Raw genomic sequence first — 23,652 nt, 5'->3', positions numbered from 1 at the left:
CCGTGGGCCACCTCTGACCTGTGAACAAAGCAGACAAGCTGATCTCCAGCCTCGGCTGCAGGGCTCCACACTCACACTCAGACACACTGGGGGAAGAGCTTCGCTTCCAGACTCTGCCTCACCCTTCCTCCCCTCACAAACTGCCCACAGGGCTGAACCTCTCATTTTAGAGTCTCACTGGTAGGTGTCAGTAAGAACACCTACTTATCTGTGCTACAAATGGCCAAAACTGAATCAGAGAGCAATGCCCCATGATAGCCCATCAAGTAAAAACCATAGGGTTACCAAGATCTGTGCTAACCACAGTCTCAACTCAGAACCACGAGGAGAGCCCCAGCAGAGAAAAGGGCTACACCACAAGGTACTGGAAGAATTCAAGATTCTTCCAGCCAGGCACACTTTGCAAACGGGAATGATCTAGCTGCTAAAATAATGTATGACACAGCTCTGTGCACCCACATACACCCTCGCCAGAACGACCCCTCACCCCTTAAAAGACAGGAAACACAAAGCCATAAACAAGTAGCAGAGATCCTCTTACTGCTTTAGCTCTCAGCCTCATAGGCTTATTGCCCTTCAGGAACGGATATGTGCTTCAAGACATCTTTTAAACCAACATGTTCAACATGTTAAAATTAATTATTAAAAACTGCCTCACTCCTGGGTATATACCTGAAGTAGATGAGTGCACATACATGCACCAATATTCATGTACAAGAATGTTCACAACAGCACTATTCCTAACAGCCCCCAAACTGGAAAGTGCCCAAATATCCACGAAGAGTAGAATGAATAAATAAATTGTGGACTAGTCACATGATGGAACAGTATACAGCAATGAGAATGAATGAACCACACAACTACGAGGGGGTTTACAGATCCACCTGCAGATGAATGTCACAGACATAATGCTGAGAGAAAGAAGCTAGACCACAACTATGCATCTGGTATGAGTCCATTATTAAAGTACAAAAGCAGGCAAAACTATTCTGTAACTGTCAGAAGCCAGGGGCAGAAGCCAGGGTAGTAAGTTTTGCAGGCAGCTGGTCATCTTCTGTTTCTTGGTCTGGGTACTGGTTATACAGGTGTATTCAGTTAGTGGCTATTCATTGAGCTGTACTTATGATGAGTGCAATTTTCTTAATGGATACTACACTTCGATGAGAAGTTTTTAAAAACTGCTTACAGGGAATTCCCTGGCGGTCCAGTGGTTAGGACTCCGTGCTTTTGCTGCTGAGGGCGCAGGTTCAATCCCTGGTTGGGGAACTTAAGATCTTGCAGGCCGTGTGACCAAAAATAAATAAATGAAAAAATAAATAAAACGCTTGATTCTGTTGCCTCCTCATCCGGTTAAAAACAAAAAAACAAAAACAAAAAACCCTGCCTACAGACATTGTCTAATGTCATCCATTACTGTTCTGGGTAAGTATCCTATTTGGATTTCCACAACCGCAGTAAATCAGTAACATGAGCCACCAAAATAATGGCTGACATGGACTGAGTGATTACTACGTATTAGGCATTATGCTAAGAACATTACAAACAGGAGTTCATTTATTTCTAAAAAATTCCCTTTGAAAGAGCTATTATTTTTATTCCCAATTTGAAGGAACAGGAAAATGAGGCTTAGACAGTTTATGGCCAGCTACTGTGTGGGAAAGTCAGGACGCTAGAGGTGACTCAAAAGCTCATGGACTTAACACCTGGCTACTTGAATGGGAAAGGGGTTCGGGTTATAAACACAGAAGTTGCACTAGGCCCCCAAACATTTTTCTTTTTCATGACACTGACCTTTTTACTGAGTCCACGCCAGTTGTCTTGTAAAATGTATCACATTCTGGATTTGTTTGATTATCTACTCATGATAAGATTCAGATTAAATATTTTTGGCAACAAGGCACATAATGTTAGGCTGAACAGCTACTGGGGGTGCCAGTCCTGATCACCTTCTGTTAAGATGGTAACCCCCATATCTCTCCATTATAAAGGTACATTTCTCCTTTGTAATTAGTAATTAATGTGCTGGGTGGTATTCTGAGACCATGCAAATATCATGTTCCCTCAACACCTTTCCTCAGTGATTTTTAAAAAATCAACCATTGAGGCATAATTTATAAACAATAAACTGTATCCATTAAAAGCATTCAGTTTGGTAATTTTGAAGTATGTGTACATGAGTAAAATCATCACCACAATCAAGGTAAGGAACATTCCCATCACCCCCCAAAGTTTTCCCATGCCCCTCTGCAAGCAATTTTTCTTGCCACTCCCAGCTCCCAGGCAACCATAACCACTGACCTGCCTCCTGTCACGATAGATTAGTTTGCATTTTCCAGAGCCATGTATAAATGGAATCTTAATTTGTAGTCTTCTGTGTCTGGCTTCTATCACTCTCAGCATATAATGATTTTGAGACCCGACACTGTTGCTGTGTGTAGCAGTAATTCATTCCTTTTGGCCCCTGAGTAGTATTCCAGGGGATGGATGGACCAGTTTGTTTACTCACCTGAACAGCAGCGGTGAGGGTTCTAACTGCTCCATATTGTCACTTGGTCCTGTCAGTCGTTTTATTCTCCAGTGATTTTTTTTTAAGTTTTTTTTTTTTTTTTTGCTGTACGCGGGCCTCTCACTGTTGTGGCCTCTCCCGTTGCGGAGCACAGGCTCCGGACGCGCAGGCTCAGCAGCCATGGCTCACGGGCCCAGTCGCTCCGCGGCATGTGGGATCCTCCCGGACCGGGGCACGAACCCGCGTCCCCTGCATCGGCAGGCGGACTCTCAACCACTGTGCCACCAGGGAAGCCCTCTCCAGTGATTTTTAAAATCCAATAATGTTCCTTGCCTGAATTAATTATTCATTCGTGTGATTATGTCTATTTCCCCCACCCCTGGTCATCATGAGGGCAACTTTAGTTCAACACAATGCCTAGCATTAATTAATATATTAATAAATTAATCCAATAAATATCTGCTGAATGAACAGAATCTGCCATCCATCCATCCCCCCCACCAAAAGATGGTAAGCTAAATATCTGTAAACCTACTAACGACTTATCAGGACATTTCTTTCTCTCTACAACCACTTGGTGCTGTATCTGGATTCTCCCACTCCATCAGAGATGAGAGGTCAGGCTTGACCTGATTCTGCTGTCCACCAAGGAGTGCCCCTGGAAGGCAGACAGAAGAAGTCCCTCTCAGGACTTCCCCGGCAGTCCAGTGGTTAAGACTTCGCCTTCCAATGCAGGAGGTGTGGGTTCGATCCCAGGTTGGGAAGCTAAGATCCCACATGCCTCGTGGCCAAAAAACCAAAACACAAAACAGAAGCAATACTGTAACAAATTCAATAAAGACTTTAAAAATGGTCCACATCAAAAAAAATCTTAAAAAAAAGAAAAAGAAAAAGCCCCTCTTGCAATACAAATCCCGCTAAGTGCAGGCACTGAAACCCCAATGCAGGGTAGTGTGGTTCGATTCCAGGCCCTCCAGCAAAGGGCTTTTGAAAATAAATGTGAACTTCAGGGGCAATGTTGTGCCCAGGCAGGCACGGCCTTGAAAGGCAGGGTCCTGGTTCTGTTACCAGACTGTGGGGTAGGATTCCTCCCAGAGAGCAGGGGAGGAGAATACAAATGCTGCCACCTTCTCCCCAGCCAAGCCGACTGTGCACTTTATTGACACCGAGGTCCTCGCTGCAGTGATAAAAAGACCGTGATGTACCCTGACTGCCTCCCAAGGGCCACCTTCCCACATCTGGCTTCTTACAGCAACAAAACAATCTCTTGTGAAATGAGATCACACATGCCAAGTGCCCAGTTCAATGCCTGGATCATAGCAAGCACTCAATAAATGTGTCAGGAATAGAAAATGGGGAAAGTTAACGTGATGGCAGACCATCTTTGGCATTATTATTTTAAACAGCTGCAGGCCTCCTTGACTACAGGGAGCTTTTCACTCTACAGGGACCAAAAGAAAGCAAGATGCACTAACAAAACCATGGTCTACCAATTATGTATATGGTATGGTCTGAATACATTGTAATTTAAGATGCAAAAGAGGGGCCTCCTGTCCAAATGAAACTACTTCTCCCTGGGAACAATTCCTATTCTCAGCCCTCTGTGGCACTTGCTAGAGGTGCTGGGGATTGGTCACCTCTCAGTAAGCAAAGCAATTAAGAAAAGGATGGCTGGATGTGAAATGATTTTTGCCACTGTCACCCTGCCCCCTCTCACTGCCAAAAGAAAAAGGTTAAAAATCACAGAAAGAGGGACCAAGGAGGTTTGGTCTCACACATTATTCAAAGAAATCATTCCTAGAGAATGCTCTTCTTAGTTAAATGGCTGACAAGCGAGGCTGCGGGCCTGGGGAATACATGCAGCAGAGCCCAGATGAGCAGGGCACTAGGCATTCAGCCTCCAGGATACTAGACCTGCCGGGATGGGGAGGAGGGACACTTGGAAGAAGCTCCTTCAGGGAGTTTCTATGCTGTAGGACGTGGATACTTCCCCTCAACTTCGGGAAGGAAGCCTTGACTCAAAATTGGCCCAGAGGCTCGGTGTGTAAAACCTTACTTTTGTGGCCATAGTGAGGTGTAAAGATAGCGTACTTATCCTGAGAAATTATTCTCAGGAGGATTGTGAGTAGGCTCTACAAGTAAGTCCTCACCCCAACTCCAGTGAGATAAACTGTCCAGAACTGAATATTCCTACTTCCTGCCACACATCAGAGATCTCAGATTGGCTCGGCCAATGCTCTCCTTCACTGAGGAGTCACGCTGCTATCACAGGGGAGCAGTGACTACTGCCCTGACCAATTTTCCACATGGATGAAAACTGGAAGAAAAAGCTTTCTAACCAGAAATACAAAGTCAAATCTGACCCCCAGTCAGTCCTCCCACCCCGCTGCCATGGTGACCCCAGAGCAGCTGCAGTAGTTACATGTAGTTACATGCCCTTTTCCAGCCTTCCCATGTAACCAGAGCTGAGAAAGTGAAAATCTAATATCTTATTAGCACAGAAAGCACAGAGGCTGTCCCTGGGCCTGGGCTGGGCTAAAAGCATCTGCAAATCAATCTGCAAGCTGTTCTACCTACTGGCCATTTCTTGAACACATTCCAATTTTAGAAAATATGGAAAAAGGATAAATGAACCGGTCAGAAAGCTCAGGAAAAAAAACAGGTGCAGGGACTTCCCTGGTGGCACAGTGGTTAAGAATCCACCTGCCAACGCAGGGGACATGGGGTTCGAGCCCTGGTCCGGGAAGATCCCACGTGCAGCGGAGCAACGAAGCCTGTGCGCCACAACTACTGAGCCTGCACTCTAGAGCCCACGAGCCACAACTACTGGGCCCACCGTGCCTAGAGCCTGTGCTCCGCAACAAGAGAAGCCACCGCAATGAGAAGCCCGTGCACCACAATGAAGAGTAGCTCCCGCTCTCTGCAACTAGAGAAAGCCTGCGTGCAGCAACGAAGACACAACACAGCCAAAAATAAATAATTTTTTAAAAAATTTAAACAAACAAAAAACAGGTGCAAACTAGAACCAATCTCCACCCACAATGTTATGAGCTAACCTAAGAATGTGGGGGAGGAGCTCCAACAGAGCCCTGGTAACAGCAGGAGCAGCACATTCTGAGGCAAGGCAGCAATCCTTTCTTTGTGATTCATGTTTAGGAAGAGTCAGCAATTTACTCACAAAACATGGGACAGGAACCGGCCACCCCTGGAAGGCAGAATGGCTGCAAACAAAGCTTCTCCTCCCAGACTCCCAGAGACCCCCGGTGAGCCCAACTCTTGCCACCCTCTTCTCAGGTCAAAGGTTAAAATGCAGTTGGCTTGGAGATGAAATTTTAAAAGATGATGCACAAGACACACAGTGTTAAATTAAAACAAACAAAAAACAGGCTGTGGAACCGTAGTACATGATCTCATGCTTTTAAACATTTTGGGGGACAGTATTAGCAGGAAACATAATACAACTATTAATGCAGATTACTTCCGGAGACTTGGGATTATAAGGGACTTTCACTTTGTTATATACCTATATAACATCTACCTATGTTTATAATGATTAAATTTTTTACAGTGAGCAAGTATATTACTCTTATAATAAGATTTTTTTTTTAAATTTTTGGCTGTGCTGCGCGGCACATGGGATCTTAATTCCCTGACCAGGGAATGAACCGGTGCCCCCTGCATTGGAAGCACAGAGTCTTAACCACTGGACTGCCAGGGAAGTCCCAGAAAAAATATTTTTAAGGTGATGGGATGGTTTAAGTCATCCCAATTCATAACGGTCACACCATTTCCTCTCTACTGCAAGGTGTTGGTTCGATTTCTACTGTGACACTGGCTGTGAAACGGCAGGTGGGTAGCAACACAGGCCCCGAGGCATGAAAGGCCTAGCCATGGCCGGCAGGACTATGAACTCCCAAGCACTGCCCTTGAAAGTGATGATGCAATATTTTATTTGCCAGGATGAGCACAGTGCCCAGGTGCATGAGATGGACACAAAAACAGGGACACAATGACTTCTGACTTTGAACTGCGTGGGGCAGTCCTGACAAACAAGTTTTATTTGGAGTATCATCTCTAACTGGTTAGAAGTGACTGCCTGGACTACCACATGGAAACTGGGTCCTGTGGCTATTCTACCATGAGTAAGAGAGGGAAAGATGGGATGGGTGGGCAGGTGGCAGCACAGGCTTCCCCTAAGAAAAGCACAAGTTCAGCAGAAAGCAGCCAGAGCCGGGGAAAACACCTGACGGACTAATTCATTCAGCCAGTCACCAGAATCTCAGAGTCCCGGTGCCCAATTCACAGACGTGCTGTGTCCAGGGAGGGAGGCAGCAGTCCTGCTGCCCTGGGCACTGTGTCTGCAGCCCCAGCCCTCGGCTCAGACAGGAGCCACATGAGGAAGTGGCTACGGGTGGTGTCAGAAGGGGGCTGAGGACACTGGAGAGGTACAGACAGCACACCACACAAGGGTACAGTCTATACGACAACTGTCTAGACACTTCAAAAAAGGTCATCACTAAAAAAAAAAGGCAGAGAGAACTGTTCTCGACTGAAAGAGACTAAGGAGGCAATAGCTAAATGCACTGTGAATATTGATTGGATCCTAGAACAAAAGACTCAGCTATAAGAGACCGTTTTAAGTCAACTGAGTACATTTATACATAGATATATATGAAATGCTCTTGAATTAATGCTAATATTCTTAAAAGTGATAATGTTATTATAGTTATAGAGGAGAAAGTCCTGAAGCTTAGGGATATATGCTGAGACTTTTAGAAGTAAAGTGACATGGTGTCTGCAGCTCACTTTCAAATGGTTTAACATCAATACAGGGGGCTTCCCTGGTGGCACAGTGGTTGGGAATCTGCCTGCCAATGCAGGGGACATGGGTTCGAGCCCTGGTCTGGGAAGATCCCACATGTGGCGCAGCAGCTAAGTCCGTGAGCCACAACTACTGAGCCTGCACTCCGTAACGGGAGAGGCCGTGACAGTGAGAGGCCTGCGCACCGCGATGAAGAGTGGCCCCCGCTCGCCGCAACTGGAGAAAGCCCTCGCACAGAAACGAAGACCCAACAGAGCCAAAAATAAATAAATAAATTTATTTTAAAAAAACAATACAAATTATGGGGAGAAAGAGCAGATGTGGCAAAATGTTAACCACTGGTGAATACTGGGTGATTACTGTAGTACTCTTTCAATGGATTTTACCACTTTCAAATTTAGAAGTTAGGGAGAAAAGAAAAAGGTCATAACTCGGTAAAGTCTGACCGGCAATAGGAAGGAAGACCGAATGTACCACGGGTGAAGCTAACCGTGATGACCAGCACGCACTGAGCACTTCCGTGTGCCAGGCGCCACACTCGGCGCCCGACGTGCAAGTCCCCCTGAACCCTGGCAGCCCAAGCAGGCAGGTCCTGTCATCACCCTCAGTTTGCAGATGAGCAAGTGGCAGAACAAAGATTCTAAATGCGGTCTAATTGCAGACCTGAAGCTCTATATCACTCTTCCCAAATGCCTCTCCTAGTGAATCTGTTTTATTTTAAGTACATCAGGAGAAAATGCTACAGGGGCCTAAGAACGGGGAATGGTTAAATAATCTGTGATACAGCCATTTAATGGAACATTGTACAGCAATTAGAAGTCATATTTTCACAGAGTAATGACAGGGGAACATGCTCACAAAATAATGTCTGGTTTAAAAGTAATGGTTCTCAAAAAATGGTCCTCCAACATAACTCTTAGTTACTGAGTTCTTTTTTCTGCAGGAAAACGGGAGTAGGTAAGCTGGTAAACTCAGGGCTCCTTAGCCTCATCTGAGTTATGCTAAAATTTTTTTGAGAACTATAATACCTCATATTCTGAATTACGTAAAACTAAAAACCTATACACATGCAGAGAAATAAGACTATAAGGAAATACATCAAAATAACAACAGTGGTTTTCATTAAGTTGAAGATAATCTTTAAATTCTTTTTCAGTTTTTGCCTTTTGTTGAATTTCTACAATGAACGTGCTTTAATTTTATGAAGAGGAAAACAAATTCTTTTAGGAAACTGAGTACACAAAAGACAACTGCCCCCAACATACACATTAAGCTCACAGATACCACATCTAATTGTTTTCCTGAAATTCTATAAAAGTACAAACTAATGCCAATAAGGGGAAGCATATGACCAGAATTTAAAAGGAAAAGGAAAGAAAGAAGAAGAAAACAATGGAATTAAGGTATTCCAGGTTGAAAACCAATCATTCCATCAACAACTAATGTGTACTGTGTGCCAGGTTCTCCGAGACAAGGAGAACAGAGAATCCTGTTCTCAAGATTGAAATGTGCCGGGAAGAACTACCAGGAAGGTTACATTCAAAGTGCTGCTGGGGGTGGAAGAGTCCTGAAGAATGAGGACAAGTTCCAGAGGCAAGGAGGAACGTGGGGCACATTTCAAACCACACGAAGGGTATATGCAAAGAAGAGAAACACAAAGAAATTCTGCTCTGGCCATATCCTTCTAATACATGGTGTGTATTCTTGTAAAACAATTTTAAAATTAATGCCTGTGGTAGTATAAAACAGAAAGAATGGGGAGGGAGGGTTGGAGGGAGGAAGAGACGGCAGGCAGACAACCACAGCATAACAGTACTGCAGCAGTGCGCGTAGGAGGGAGGAGTTGAGAGCGCGCCGGCATCTGGTAGGCAGTGAGGAAGCAAGAAGAGGTTTATAGTGGAGGAAATGCCACGTAATCAGGATGGACTGAGAAGGAGGGTGACAGTGGGGCAGTGGAAAAGAAGTGGAGGAGACAGAGCCAAGAGATGACAAAGGACAGCAACACACTTGGCGACGGATTAGATGAGTCAGAGAGGACCCTGAAGTTCCAAGCTTCTGGGTGTCAGGGTGAGCAGTGGTGCAATCTAACAGAGCTTTAAGAGAAGCAGCAGCTCAGCAGTGGCTGGTAGTGAACTGGGGGCAGGGTTGAAGAGGTCTTCGCACCTGAAAGGATTCACAGGTAGAAGAACACCTGTAGAAGCACAGGTAGAGGAGAGGCAGTGGACATAATAAAAACCTAATCACAGGGCTTCCCTGGTGGCACAGCGGTTGAGAGTCCGCCTGCCGATGCAGGGGACACGGGTTCGTGCCCCGGTCTGGGAAGATCCCACATGCCGTGGAGCGGCTAGGCCCGTGAGCCATGGCCGCTGAGCCTGCGCATCCGGAGCCTGTGCTCCCAACGGGAGAGGCCACAACAGTGAGAGGCCTGCGTACCGAAAAAAAAAAAAAAAAAAAAAGCTAATCACAGTCTAAGAGTCAGAGAAGCAAGGTGGGTATGGTAGATCAAGCCCACCGATGTGCTCAGTGAGAGGGGTATGCAGGTGAAATTCAGGCATTTGGTGCTACCACAGGTGAGCCAGTCAAGGAGCCCACTGAAAAGGGAAGCTCACCCTGACAGGAGAACCCTAACTAATAAATGAAGAAGTAGGGCTTCCCTGGTGGCGCAGTGGTTGGGAGTCCGCCTGCCGATGCAGGGGACACGGGTTCGTGCCCCGGTCTGGGAGGATCCCACATGCCGCGGAGCGGCTTGGCCCGTGAGCCGTGGCCGTTGGGCCTGCGTGTCCGGAGCCTGTGCTCCGCGGCGGGGGAGGCCACAATGGTGAGAGGCCCACATACCGCAAAAAAAAAAAAAAGAAGGAATTAGCATGATCATTGTCTCAGGGAAGAATCATAAAATGGATGCTAAAACTAGTGGGTGAAAATATTAGGAGAAAACAGATACTTACACAGTCTGAAAGCATTTTCCTACAAAATACTTTTTCATACAATGTGGGAAGAGTAGCTTTACAGTGGAGAAGCTTGGCAGACACCACTACCTTAATCAAGGGATCAAAGAGAAAATCTCCAGTGATGGGACAAACTGACAACACAAGCCAATTGGTATGACACACCGAGAAGGACACAGCCTCGCTTCCCTGCTGTTACTGCCACAAATACAAACATGAACCTATCGTGAAGAAACATAAAAAAAAAAATCCAAGTTGAGGAACCTCCTACAAAATAACTGATCTGTATTTTTTAAAATTATCAAGACCATGAAAAACAGGTAAACTGAACTGTCCTAATTAAAGGAGACTAAAGAGACTTGATAATTAAATGTACCATTTAATGTGGTCTGAGATTAGCTCCTGGACCAAAAAAAATCTTGTCTTTTGCTATTAAAGAATGTTAATGTGACCAATGATGAAATGAAAACGTCTACAGATTAGATAGGTTAGTATTGGGTCAATGTTAATGTCTTAATTTTGATAACTGCATAGTGCTTACATAAAGGGAATGTTTTTAGTAAATACCCACTGAAGTATTTAGAAGTAAAGGTGCATCGTATCTGCAACTTCCAACCATTTCAGAAAAAAAGATACACACACACACACACACACACGATACAGGGAATGTGGTAAAATGTTAACATTTAAGGAACCTGGAAATTGTAACTTTCAATTTCTTACAACTTAAAATTTTGGTAACTTTCCTATAAATCTGAAATCACTTCAAATTAAAGTTAGGGACCCCCCAAATGATATAAACTATTTCTTGAAGTGCTAGGTCAACAAGGAGAGGCTTGAGTCACTCAAACTTTCTTCCTGAAGATTTCCTCCTTGCCCAAGGCAGAGGTGCCAGGAAGAAACGGATATAAAACCAATGTCAAGAAGATGGACACTGACAAAAGGCTTTGGCTACAGATGGTCTAAACAAACTACAGATCTGCTATGATTATGCCAAGTGCTTACTGTGATTCAATCCTGGTGTGCTACTGAGAAAACCCTGGAAATAACTACAGAGTCTTTAGAGAGCTTCAATTTGAAACCCATTTCCCCTGATTTGGCACATCCTGAGTAAATATGAACACCACCACTCAGCTTAACATGATGCTGCTGAAATTATTAGCAGACCTTGGTAGGCTGTCCACACCACACAATACTTAATATCATTGCAGGTAAGAGCGGAATTAGAAAGAACACATAGGGAGGTTATAATCCCTACCTTGGTTTCAAATTAGTAGCAGCCTATATCCTTGAGCTCACCTCTTAATGCTCAAGGGTCCACATAACCATGTGCCCACTACACCACCTCCTCAAAGCTCATCAGCTTTGAAAGTATCCAGGAGGAAATCAAGGGAAACAATGACATGAAACTGGAAGCTCCGGGGGTTACAAAAGAAATGCCAAGGATGGGAATTCCCTGGCAGTCCAGTGGTTAGGACTCTGAGCTTCCACTGCCGGGGCCTGGGTTCAATCCCTGGTCAGGGAACTAAGATCCCACAAGCCATGCGGCATGGCCAAAAAGGAAAAAAAAAAAAAAAAAAAGAAAAAGAAAAGAGAAATGTCAAGGAGACACGTTATGGGAGCTCTAAATGAACAAAATAAGTGTTTTTAACACAGGTAAAATTTTAACATTTCAAGAGCAATACAGAAAATTTTAAGACAGTCAGCCTTTGTGATAACACCAAGTTGCCAATGGAATTGAAATGCAGCTGCTTGACTAGATGATATCTAAGCATCTTGGCTGGTTTTTTTACTGCAGGAAAAAAATTCTAGCAATATATGAATTTCAGGCACCTGATCGATGGCCATCTATCTACACATTCCTTTTATTAAACCAAAATGTGTTACCATTTGGGTCCAGTACAGCGCTGAAGTCACTGATAAATAAAACCCTTTCCCTGCTGAGAGACCTGTAGGGGACAAACAGGCTGCATGCTATGACAGGGAGCTGCGGGACCATAGAAAAGGTATTCTAACCAGCCACAACTGCAGTCCTGACACAGGACTGCCCCCACACACTGAAAGGCCTAACACATCTTGCACGACAGCCTCAAAACTACATGAAGATGGAGGATCCACAAGTCTGACAGCTGTCGGGATTACTCAGCTCCTTCCCAGAAAGCATCTCACGGAAACAAGAAATAATTCCAGAATCTCCAGATGGCTTAGCCCTCTAGAAAGCGTCCTGTAAACAGGGAAAGCTGTAATCGGCTCCGAGGTAACACTTACCTGTGGCTTCAATGTACTCAATACATCGCTCAATAAATACAGGAATCGGTTTCTCTGGAGTCACCACGGTTGTTAAGGGCACCCCAAAATAGTTACTCTCCCAGGTTGCCTTTGTGATGGATGGCCGGGGTTTGGGCTTTGGTTTCTGTCCAGGAAAGAGAAAAGAAAGCACAAAAACAAAGTGATTCTCAACATACAACTCAAACTTCAGTAAGGCTTCCAGAGAGGAACTCTCAGTGGTGTGGAAACTGTTAGAAAGATTGCAAGCAGGATAAAGAGACCCACTTACTCATCTCATTCCTCCAAGTATCGTCACACCTTGGGTGTGAAACTGCATTATCAGAACAAAGGTGTTTATAAGAAGCAGGCCATGTTTATTTAATAACAATGAGATGACTGTCCAACATCCTTTATCAGGGGTACAATGGAGTAAACAGGAAGCTTTCCAAACATTCCATACAGATAATAGATACTATACACTCAAGGATGGCTAAAATCTTTTCAAAAGATTAAAAAAGTGGAATTGAAAACTAATAATTTCCTCCTTTGAGAAAAGAAAGCATGCATTCTGCTGAAAGCCCAAGAGAAGAATTCCTTTTGATACATCAGCCTGGGGTTAATTCCCAATGGCTTCTGCATTAGGAAAGGTAAAACCAACTAATCAGACATGACAAATAAGATAATTCTTTGTCTCTTCCTTCCTAGCAGTCACCTTCCTCATGCAGTAGGAGTAGCAGCAGCAGCAACAACTACTTGAGCGCTGCTACGTACCAAGCCAAGTCCCAGATACTGTTTCTATTAAACCTTATGGCATTCCATTTTACCAAGGAAAAATGTCTCACGTGACACAACTAACAAGTGACAGTGCTGGGATTCAAACCCAGGAGGGTCTGTCTCCAAAGCCCACGCTCATAAACATTATTGAGATATTTTGCTGCAAAATTATTCAATCCTTTTATTTTGAAGATCACATGAGGAGGAAAAAATGCTCTAAACCAATGGTAAATTTCCTAAAGCTACAGAAATACACCTCAAATTTTGGGCTTTTGTTAAAATATCTACTAAGGAGGAGGATAACCAAATAGAATCAAGGTAAATGGAGCAGGTTTATCTCCAGCAATTCAGTTTCATTTGCAAGTTAATGAGACTAATTTAGAAGGGCAGGTTTATTTACAAATATGCCCAACTTAAAACTTAAAAGTATTGAGGGATCTCTGCATAAAATCCACTAAAGAGGACAGCTATCTAGCTTCTAGGTTGAGGTCAACCATTCCCTTTCCTTATCCTGCTCATCCTCATTCCTTTTGGTACCCCCTTTATATGAGAACAAATCACTTCCTGTTTAGTCTGAAATTCGCTGAGGACTTCCTGTGCAAACAAGTGGCAAAAAAAAAAAAAAAAAACCCAGCTGAGAATAAACTGTACATGAAAGAAGGAACGAGGCCATGTCTGGACTGCTGGTTGACACTATCTGAAATGACAACTCAAAGGCAAAGATGATCCGGTCCTCACACAGCCCGCTAACTGATCTGGTATGGAGGACTGTAATGCAATGTGAATGGATCCGAGGGTCCCAGAGAAGAACATGCACTCCACAAAGCCTGTCGCTGCAATATGCCTGCTCCTGGTAAAACCAGTGACACAGCCTCTCAGGCTGCAGGGAGTGTCCGCTGCTCTCTCCCCTGTATGGACTGCCTGAGGCAAACAGGCTCTGATTTCACACTTTTTGCCAAAGAAGTATGGAAAAGTAAATTAATGATTTATCTTTACACGAAATAATTTAACCAATCTAGACTCTCCCTGGCATCTTCTACTTACATGAAGTACAACATAAAGAATTTAAGCTTTCAAATCTAACAGACCTGGGTTTGAATCTTGACTGAGAAGTTCTCTGACTTTGGTCAAGTAATTTAGCACCTTGGGGACAGTACCCTCCTCACGAGGTGGTCCTGAGGGTGAAATGATGTGATGTACTGGAAGTGGCTCAGTGCCTAGAGCGCAGCAGTTGCCCAACAATGTGAGAAGGGCTGAGTGTTTTCCATTGTTACACACTGTAGCAACCGGTAACAATGCATCAGGTGAGGCTCTCCCTTAAAAATGCCATACCATTTAAACTGTTAGCTGAAGAATCTGAACACACAAGGAAGACCATCCGGATTTAAGCGACAATCTTTTGGCCAACCCCAACCAGGCAGCATTTGCCAGTCACAACTAACATAACAATAGCACTCTTCTTCAATAAAACCTTGAAGCTTCCAAATAAACTGCTGTTATGGAATTTTAAAAAATGGGAACTTTAAGAGAGCTGCCAGGAAGCTACTTCCAATCACTATAATACCTTCTGACCATAGTTCTAGTAAACAGACAATAAATTTTAATCTCATACTTCCTCCACCCTCTCAATACTAGAGCAAGATAATGAGGTGTGTTCTAACAGTCTAAGTTAGCTAGAAAATTTAGCCTCCATCAACTGAATACTTACTAAGCACCGGATCCTTGCTTAAATTCTTTTTTTTTTTTTTTTTTTTTGCGGTACGCGGGCCTCTCACTGTTGTGGCCTCTCCTGTTGCAGAGCACAGGCTCCGGACGCGCAGGCTCAGCGGCCATGGTTCATGGGCCCAGCCGCTCCGCAGCACGTGGGATCTTCCTGGACCGGGGCACGAACCCGTGTCCCCTGAATCGGCAGGCGGACTCTCAACCACTGCGCCACCACGGAAGCCCTGCTTAAATTCTTTATACGTATTATTTCATTCCAGATTCACAACAGATTTGTAAATATGGGTGTTAAAACTCCATTTTACAGATGAAGAAGCTGAATCCCAGAAAAATTCAGTTACTTGCCCAAGTCAGTTCTGACTACAAAACCTGCGTTCTTAACCACTATGGTTCATTACCTTCCTCTGAAAGTTCTTGGGATATGCAGAATAAAAAAATGGATGATTAAATAAATGACTAAGGGTACACTGACAATCTGAAGAACTTCTAAAGGTAATAAAGACTCACATAAAATACCAGGGGTCTTTAAGCTGGGCAAGGGAAGAATGGGGCATGATGACAGCTATTTCAAATAGCTACAGGACTATCTCATGAAAAGAGAGCAGACGATTTTGTAGAGTCCTGTTGGGAGAGATAAGAGGAAGACAAAGAGGCAATTTTGGCCAGAGAAATCTAAAAAACAAAAAACCCCCAGCTGTTTAAAAAGGAAAGGACTGCCCTGTAAGTATTCAAAGCAGAGGCTGCAACCTACCTGCCATACTCATTGTCAAGGAGACGCTGCTGTCAGATGGAAGGCTAAATGAGAGAGCTGCTCTTTTTGTTTTTTAAAGGTAACTTTAAAAAAAAATTATTTATATATTTTTGCCTGCGTTGGGTCTTCGTCGCTGCGCGCGGACTTTCTCTAGTTGCGGCGAGCAGGGGCTGCTCTTCGTTGGGGTACGCGGGCTTCTCACTGCAATGGCTTATCTTGCTGCGGAGCACGGGCTCTAGGCGCGCGGCGGGGGGGGGCTTCAGTAGTTGTGGCGCACGGGCTTAGTTGCTCCGCGGCATGTGGGATCTTCCCGGACCAGGGCTCGAACCCGTGTCCCCTGCATCGGCAGGCGGACTCTCAACCACTGCGCCACCAGGGAAGTCCCAGAGAGCTGCTCTTACCCCTCTCACCTCAAAGAGTCTAATAAGATCTAACCTAGTTCAGCACTTCAACTTACAAAACAGAGAGTAAGCTTTGGCAACGGCATCAACTCCCGTTGTTGAATGACATGGATATTAATTCTCATTCTCTCTAAGATTTAAACAAACTCTGCTTTACAGAATGTCAAAATACTTCCTTGAAATAACTGAAGGCTCTCTAGGGTGTCACAAAATCAGGCAGGGATTCTTGCACAACTAATTCTAAACCTTCCTAGGAAGGAAATCAGACTTTGTGGTGCATGCCAAGAACTGGACCAGATTGTTGACATAACAAGCAACACCTCAGGCATCTGAAGGGTTACTGGGCACATGTCAAGATGGAAATGCCATTCTTCTGAGTGGCCTGCCAGCTGTCTCAGTCCCAGGTCAGATATGTGTCACTCATTAGGGAGTCAGTGGCGCACTCTCAGCAGCAGGTCCTTGGAGAGAAGAAAAGAACACCATCCCAGCATCTGTCTTCTCTTGGGCTCACTCATTAGCAGGCTGAACTGAAAAAAGCATCTAGCCAGAGGAAACCAAGCCCTGAGAACAAGCTACACATCTGCACGTCTAAGTTTAGAGTCTGACTGGGCGCCAAATGGAAAATAACAGTGATTAATCACGAGTGGCCGCGTGCTAGACACACTGTGCTAGGTGCTCTGCACGGTTATCTGAAACCTCACAACCACCCTTCGAGGGAAGGGTTATTAACCCCATTTTACAGATGAGAAAACAAAGGCTCAGACAGATTCACACCCAGCACTGAGAGAGCCAGGATTCAGAGTCCAGTGATGTATGAATGTCAAAACCCCATGTTCCTCCCCCTACATGAACTATCTCCAGGATGAAACACACCGCTGACATAAACAAAGGACTGGGTCAGCTCAAACCATCTTCACCTTGTCCTCTGGATAGATATTTTTTGAATAAATAACATAGTCCATTGTTCTTTACTTCACAGTTTCCTTAAAAACATGCCTGATTCTTAGTCTTGATACTAACCAGGTGGCAAAGGAAACAAAGAAATAAACCAATAGCTTATGCCAGTGTTGCACTGGGGAGAAATGGTGACTGGAATTTGCCTCTGGCCTCTTGGCCTTTCTGAAACAAGAGCATAAAGGGGAAACTCCTGCTTATGGGACAATACGCCCACTCCACAGCTCCTCCAAGTCCACGCGGCAAGAAAATGCTTAGAATGCCAGCCAAAGAATAAGTAACAGCCAAGAGAAGGACCCCTTCTATCAGCCTGTAAAATGACTGGGTTCCAGAGCCTGATGTGCAATTGACACTCAATAAATTTCTTGAACAAAAACAGTTTCCAATAATGTACAAGGCCAATGTTTCTTTATATTTTTTTCAAGTTTAGCTGAGATGATGACTATCTCTGTGGGTACCAGAGCATTTTTTTCGTCTTCTAACATTGGTCTGCTCTTACTAGGATGTGAGGTGAGGTTCAGAACGTCATGTTCATACTGACAGTAGTATATCACAGACTCCGTTTTAAAAAACAGATGAGGTCATGAATTCCCTGTATCACTCTGTGAGCACTGAACAAGGGATAGTCATCTACATACACATATGACCATTTTCCTAATGGGCTAAGTTTCCAGTGTGCAGGAATCTAGGCATTTTTCCTTTTTAATGAATTATACCCAAGGTCACCTAACAGACTAGCAGCAGAGCTAATACTAAAGTCATCTCTCGCCCTCAATGAACTTACAGTCTAATGGGTATTAGAGAAGATATACGTCTACAGCAAGCAAAGGTGATCTAGATATCAGATAAAAACCAACTGAGTCACAAAGAAAAAAAAGTCTCCCACAGCCTCAAAGGAGAGGTCAGCCACTCTTTCTGGATAAAGAATATCCTATCTTCTATGGAAACAGCAGGTACAGCTATTCAGTGATCCTAAACTGCCAACTTCAAATATTCTCTCCCCGTCTACATAAATATCCTTATCCATGTCAAATTACTTAGCCAAATTTTAGGGTCAGAAAACGTGGTCACTGGAGTTGTACCACCTAGCACAGCCTTTTAAATGCTTGGTAACATACCTAATAAAGCAAATAAAAAAACAGAATCCAGTCTGCGTTTCTGTTTTTAAGGAGGAATGCCATATACAGAATGTAGTCTGGAACAGGGACAGTGTCCTCTGAATGGGGCAATTCGCCCTCTTGAGAGTGAAACTGATATAAGCAAAGCCCTAGAGGGTCACACACATGGTTTGCCAAGTTGTAGAGTGGCACACCCTGAACTAACTGTAACTGGTAGGAATCTGAGAAAAACCAAAAGATTCCATAAACTACATTACTCTAGGTTTCCCCCGAAGTGTTTGCTTGCATTCTATATTCAACATTACAGCTTTCTGATTGGTGATGATTCCCTCGTATTTCCAACACAGCTTCAAAAGGACCTTTTCAATTAAGTTACTCGCTCATGTCCCAAATGTATTCTTGGCTGACTGGTGCTCCCCCTTCTGGCTCTGAAAAAATCTAAGCCCAAGTTCAAGAGAAAACCTGAGGATGGATCTGTTCTGACTGGCAAAGTCTATTATGAAAGCACAAATGCTTAGCCTTGTCTCCTTCAAGCTGGCAGTTAGTACTATGACCCGGTCACCCTCCAACTTGGAACATCTTTATTTAGGGATGAACCAGGAAGTAGCACGAAGTCTCCTAGCATCCCTAACCCTCCCTCTTGCATGGTGGGAAAAGAAAGGCATGTTATCCCCTCATAGGCACCCAAATAAACTGAGACCATAGCTTTTTGTCCTATAAAGGCATGAATCTGGGTCAATCCCTGTTGCCTTCTCAGGCTGAATGGCCAATGCAGTAGGGGGCTAAGCAGGGAGGAGGGTCCACTAGTTCCAGGAAGTGTTTATAAACATTCCTGCCTGGTTCGACACCCACTGAATCTGGACTTTCCAGAGCTGTGGGGGTCAGTTTTTACCTGCTAGCCTCCTCTCAAATACTGTATAAAAAGTACTCAGAAGGCTTTTCTCTATGGAAGTAGAGGTGATCCCTGATTCGAGCTGAAATAAACTGAGTTCCTACAAAGATATTTCAGTATCACTAGGTGGTAGGGGAGAACAAGTTGGCCCAGTGAAGATCAGAGCAATTCTCTGTTCTTTGAAAAATAGATTTGGGTTGCCTATTGTAATTTTTTTTTTTTTTTAAGAACAGGTGTGCTCTAAGCTAAAGCAGATAGTTAAAGATAGCCTATTTTTGTCACCAAAAACAAACTACAGCAGTTCTTTGGGCTTAAAATAAACTGAGAACTGAGTGACACCAGTTCAAAACAATTTCTCAAAGTTCCAGTTGCTATTTCAGTGTCTCCATGCCTTTTTTGTCCTCTACTCAAGTAGACACTGAAGCTAGAAACAAACAGCACCATGCTGTTCTTAGGGGGCAGTGTGGGGAAATAGATGTTTTTAGATAATAACCAAAGTCCTTTGTCTAAAATGAACAAATTGACTGCATTGATTGAGTACTCCAACTGTGTGCCTGGCTACTGAATATTACCATCTTTCTTGGAGACGGGACTCTAAAAACCCACTGGAAGCAGAAGTCAGAAGACTGGGGTTCCAAAATCTCAACTCCTCCACTCAGTAACTACACTAATTTGGGGGCACTGAGACTCAGTTTCCTCATCTCTAAAACCAGGATTTTAAAAAAATCACTTCCTTAAGATTGTTCAGAGAAATAGATGAAAATTTGATGTGAAAATGCCTGGTACTGTATACCTGGCATACAGTAGGTATTCAATAAATGTAGGAAAGTACAAAATCTTTCACATGGGATCCATAGCCCTCTGTTATTCTGCCCAGTTCTCCCTCACCCTCTACAGTAGCCACTCTAGGTCTCTTTCAAGTCTTAGCACATGCCACATTTTTTTTCAGCTCCAAGTTCCACACTGTTTTCTCAAAAGCTCGACCCAGGAAGCCTCCATCTTCACTGATTTTGCCTGCTTCACCCTTTAAGTCTCAGCTTTATGTATCATTTCCCCTGGGAGCTTTCCCAGATATCCTAGGTGAGGGTAAAACTCCTTGCTATACAATTCCTTAGCACCCTGTACCTCCACTCCGGCAACATTCAAAATGCACGTAAATACATGTATAAAATCTATCATTCTCTGTTAACGGTAAACTAGATGAACGCAACTACCACACATGTGGTACTTAGCGCAACACCAGGCACACAAGTGCTCAGGAAATGCCCGTGCGTGGAGTTGAATGTTTCCTTCCTAAAAGAATGAATGAACATGTGCTTTGGAGCAAGAGTACTTCTTTTAAAAGATAAAATTTTTTCGGGAATCAGAAAATCCAAGGTCAAGTCAGCGCCCCTACCCCACTTTTAAGACCAAGGTATTTATCTGCACTTAGAGCTCATGGGGCAGGGCTAGCCTTTTCTGAAGCGCACACTGAGAGTCTTTCCCGAGCAGGTTACAAAGAGCTCATATTTCATACCATTCAGCTTGTCAAAATGCAACATCCCTCCCTGTGGAGCGAGCAGTCCAATTCCCCAGCTGGTTTTTATTCACACTAGAAACTTTAACTCCGTTCTAGGCCTCACAAAATGAGAGCTGTGTCCACACAAAGCCACAACAACCAGCCAATTCACTGAATCCAATGAAATAAGCCAATTCACCGGGGGTGGGGGGTGGGGGGGACACAAACTGTCAAACTGGTTACTTGGTGCCTTATAGACCAAACAATGCGTGATTGAATTGGTTTGCTTTTCAATAGGTTGTCTTGTCATGTGGTAGCTAGAGTGAGTGAAAGATTTTCTTTATCATTCTGTTTTTGTCTTTAAAAAAAAAAAAAAAAACACAAAATAAGAGCACATCAGATAGAAGGGTAAAATAGCCAGTAATGTCTTCTCTAAATCTGTGGTCAAGCACAACGAATTCAGCAATTTGAGCTTGCCCAAACAGCACATTGTGTGGAGCAAGGCACCCCAGCCTGTTTTTTGGCTTTAAAATAAGACCCTGCTGGTCCTGATCTCATCTTTGCAAACGCATGGCACTGGGAGACAGAGACCATGTGCAACGACAACTCTTTACAGACAAAGCATCCATTCATGGACCCCACTGAAGTGCAAGCGTAGATTTTCAATTTCATTCAGCTGAGTGCGGAAGGCTCCCACTATGAGGGTGGGTTACTAAATGGTTCAGCTGGGAAAAGGACCCAGAATGAGAGTCAGCTGCTTTACAGTTTGCACTTTCATTAGTAGAAATGAAAGCCATTCCCTCACTCCAACTCCAATTTTACAGTAAGGAGCTAATCTAGCATATTAGCCAAGGGCACTGAGCAATTTCTCTTTCTCCACATCACAACAGGTACCCAGAGCATAGCTTTTTTGGTTGTTGTTAGGGCTGTCGCTAGGGTAAGGGCGGAGAAAGCAGCCAAGTAACACACAGGGTTAAAACTTATACAAAAGGGAGGGACAATGCTGGTCCCTCAAGCTCTCAGCTAGACCAGACCAGTTTTCTCCTATCCTTGAATACAACATGCATATTTTCACCTTCAAGCCTTTCCCTACTTCACACCACTTCCTCAATTCTACTCATTCTTCAAGGTCAAGTTAAATAATAATAACTAATGCTTATCCAGCATGCACTATGCTCAGTGTTTTACAGGCACAATCTCATTCCATCTCCCACACCGTATGAGAAAGGTGCTACTAAGGTTGTCCCTTTTGCAGAAGGGACGTGGAGAGGTGAATCAAGTGCCCAAAGGCCCAGTAAGGAAGAGGAGGAACTGGGTTTTGACTTAGGCCCTCTGATTCCCAGCGCTCCTGATCACCACACACTGCACCACCTTAACCACCCCCAGCACAGGACGTCTGCTCTGCCCCGCACAGACCCCCTCCCCTCACCCTCTTGGGCAGACCCCCTATTTTCAGAAGCTGTGTAGGTCTTGCTGCCTCAACTGGGTGCTAAGGTCTGGGCACGACGGGTCTGTGCCATTTCCCCAGTGGTGTGTGGCATGCAGGAGGAACGAAGTGTGTTTTCCATTACCAAATGGCTCTCCCCTCACTTCACATAAATACTGTACTGCTTTGTCATGCCAATAAAAATCAAAGGCCAAATCCCCCATGTAGGGGCTGGCTTGGCATTCGCTGCCCCATGGTACCTTGCTTTTCCAGTAAACAAGTGTCAGTCTGATTTCTTAAAGGCAGCAAATTTTAATAGGAGGTTTGCTCCAGCCAGGAACAGAATGAAGACTTTGCTTATCTCTGCACTAGGATGACAAAGCAGCTATGCTCATTTTAAGGCACCATTTTCCAAGGCAGGAAAAGACAATTTCACCTTTTACTCACTCTTTCCAAAGGATACTCCTAAATGACTTCTGGCACGCTATTGCTCTTGGGCCAGAGGTATCATTTTTATCTGACTAGGAGAGGTGTGGCCCACATAACCAAGATAGACGGGAAGTCGATCACTTCTTGCACGCTGACCCAGCAACCCAGCGTGAGGCAGTTCTAGGTTAGGAGGCACTCATTACCAGCATGGAGGTGGCTATCTCAGAGGCTCCCTGTAACCAGCTGTTCTCTGCTGAGCCTACTCTTTAAAGCACAGCTTGTTTGGGAATGTGTTTTCAAAGCTTTATTTTCAACAGTATTAAAAATGTAGCTTGAAGTCGGAAAACCCGTTATGATTCGCAATGTGGTATTATGCTACCTTCCTAACTCCCAGGTGTGCAGACACCTCCACACTTAAAAGACTGTCAGCGTTTAGATACGCTGTGCTGGCAACAGTCTTCCCTGGGAGTGGAGGAGGAAGAGAAGAAAGCCAAAATGTTCAAAATGTTTGGATTCCAGTATCATCAAACAGGAGAGCTCCGGGGAAATACTGGCAGGCTGGTCAGGCTACTTTCTGGCTTCCTAATAAGAACTGCTTTCCACTGGTCTGCCCGCTAACTTGGAGAACAAAATACTGCAGGCAGATAAAGGTATAGAAATGTAAAAGCAAACCATAGGCAGGGCAAACAGAAGAATGCCTATGATATTTATTGATATACAGCTCAGAATGGGAGGGGAACAGAACACACAATGATACTGCCCTGCCCTTTCTGAAATTCTATAGGTAAGAAAATTCTGGAAGCTCTGGCCAGTGGTGATTGAGAAGCATGCTGTATGCTATCAGGGAACACAAAGTGAGTAGGTTTTCCCTGTGAGGGCCATGGCGCCATGTTCCTCCATCTCCAAGGACCCTCTTAACCAATATGAGCTGCAGAACTAGCCTCCAGATAATACACAATGCTGGGGGCGGGCCCGCATGTAACAGAGTCTGTTGACAGAGTTCTGTTGTGGTGTCTCACCAAGATGTCTTTCTCTGAAAAACAAAAGTTATTTCCCCTACTCTAAATGGGGAAAAAATAAAGTTGAGAAATACCTTTTCTATCTCAAAGCCTAAGCCCAAAAGGACAGGGCACAGTGGCCTGCACA

At 44.2% G+C, this 23,652-nt stretch overlaps 1 protein-coding gene across 3 annotated transcripts in view; it reads right to left on the bottom strand.

The window, feature by feature from the left end:
- Nucleotides 1-23,652, bottom strand: part of ARHGAP35 (Rho GTPase activating protein 35) — a 122,345-nt gene that overhangs the window by 50,599 nt on the left and 48,094 nt on the right. For all 3 annotated transcript variants that reach the window (XM_081215696.1, XM_081215697.1, XM_081215698.1), the window contains exon 3: nucleotides 12,542-12,686. In XM_081215696.1, the coding sequence (XP_081071822.1) occupies nucleotides 12,542-12,686 (145 nt within the window). The remainder of the gene's footprint in view (nucleotides 1-12,541; nucleotides 12,687-23,652) is intronic.

The sequence above is a fragment of the Mesoplodon bidens genome, assembly GCF_964165515.1.
Source record: "Mesoplodon bidens genome assembly, chromosome: 18".
In the NCBI taxonomy this organism is placed as follows: domain Eukaryota; kingdom Metazoa; phylum Chordata; class Mammalia; order Artiodactyla; family Ziphiidae; genus Mesoplodon; species Mesoplodon bidens.
This window is presented reverse-complemented; position numbering and strand designations above follow the sequence as displayed.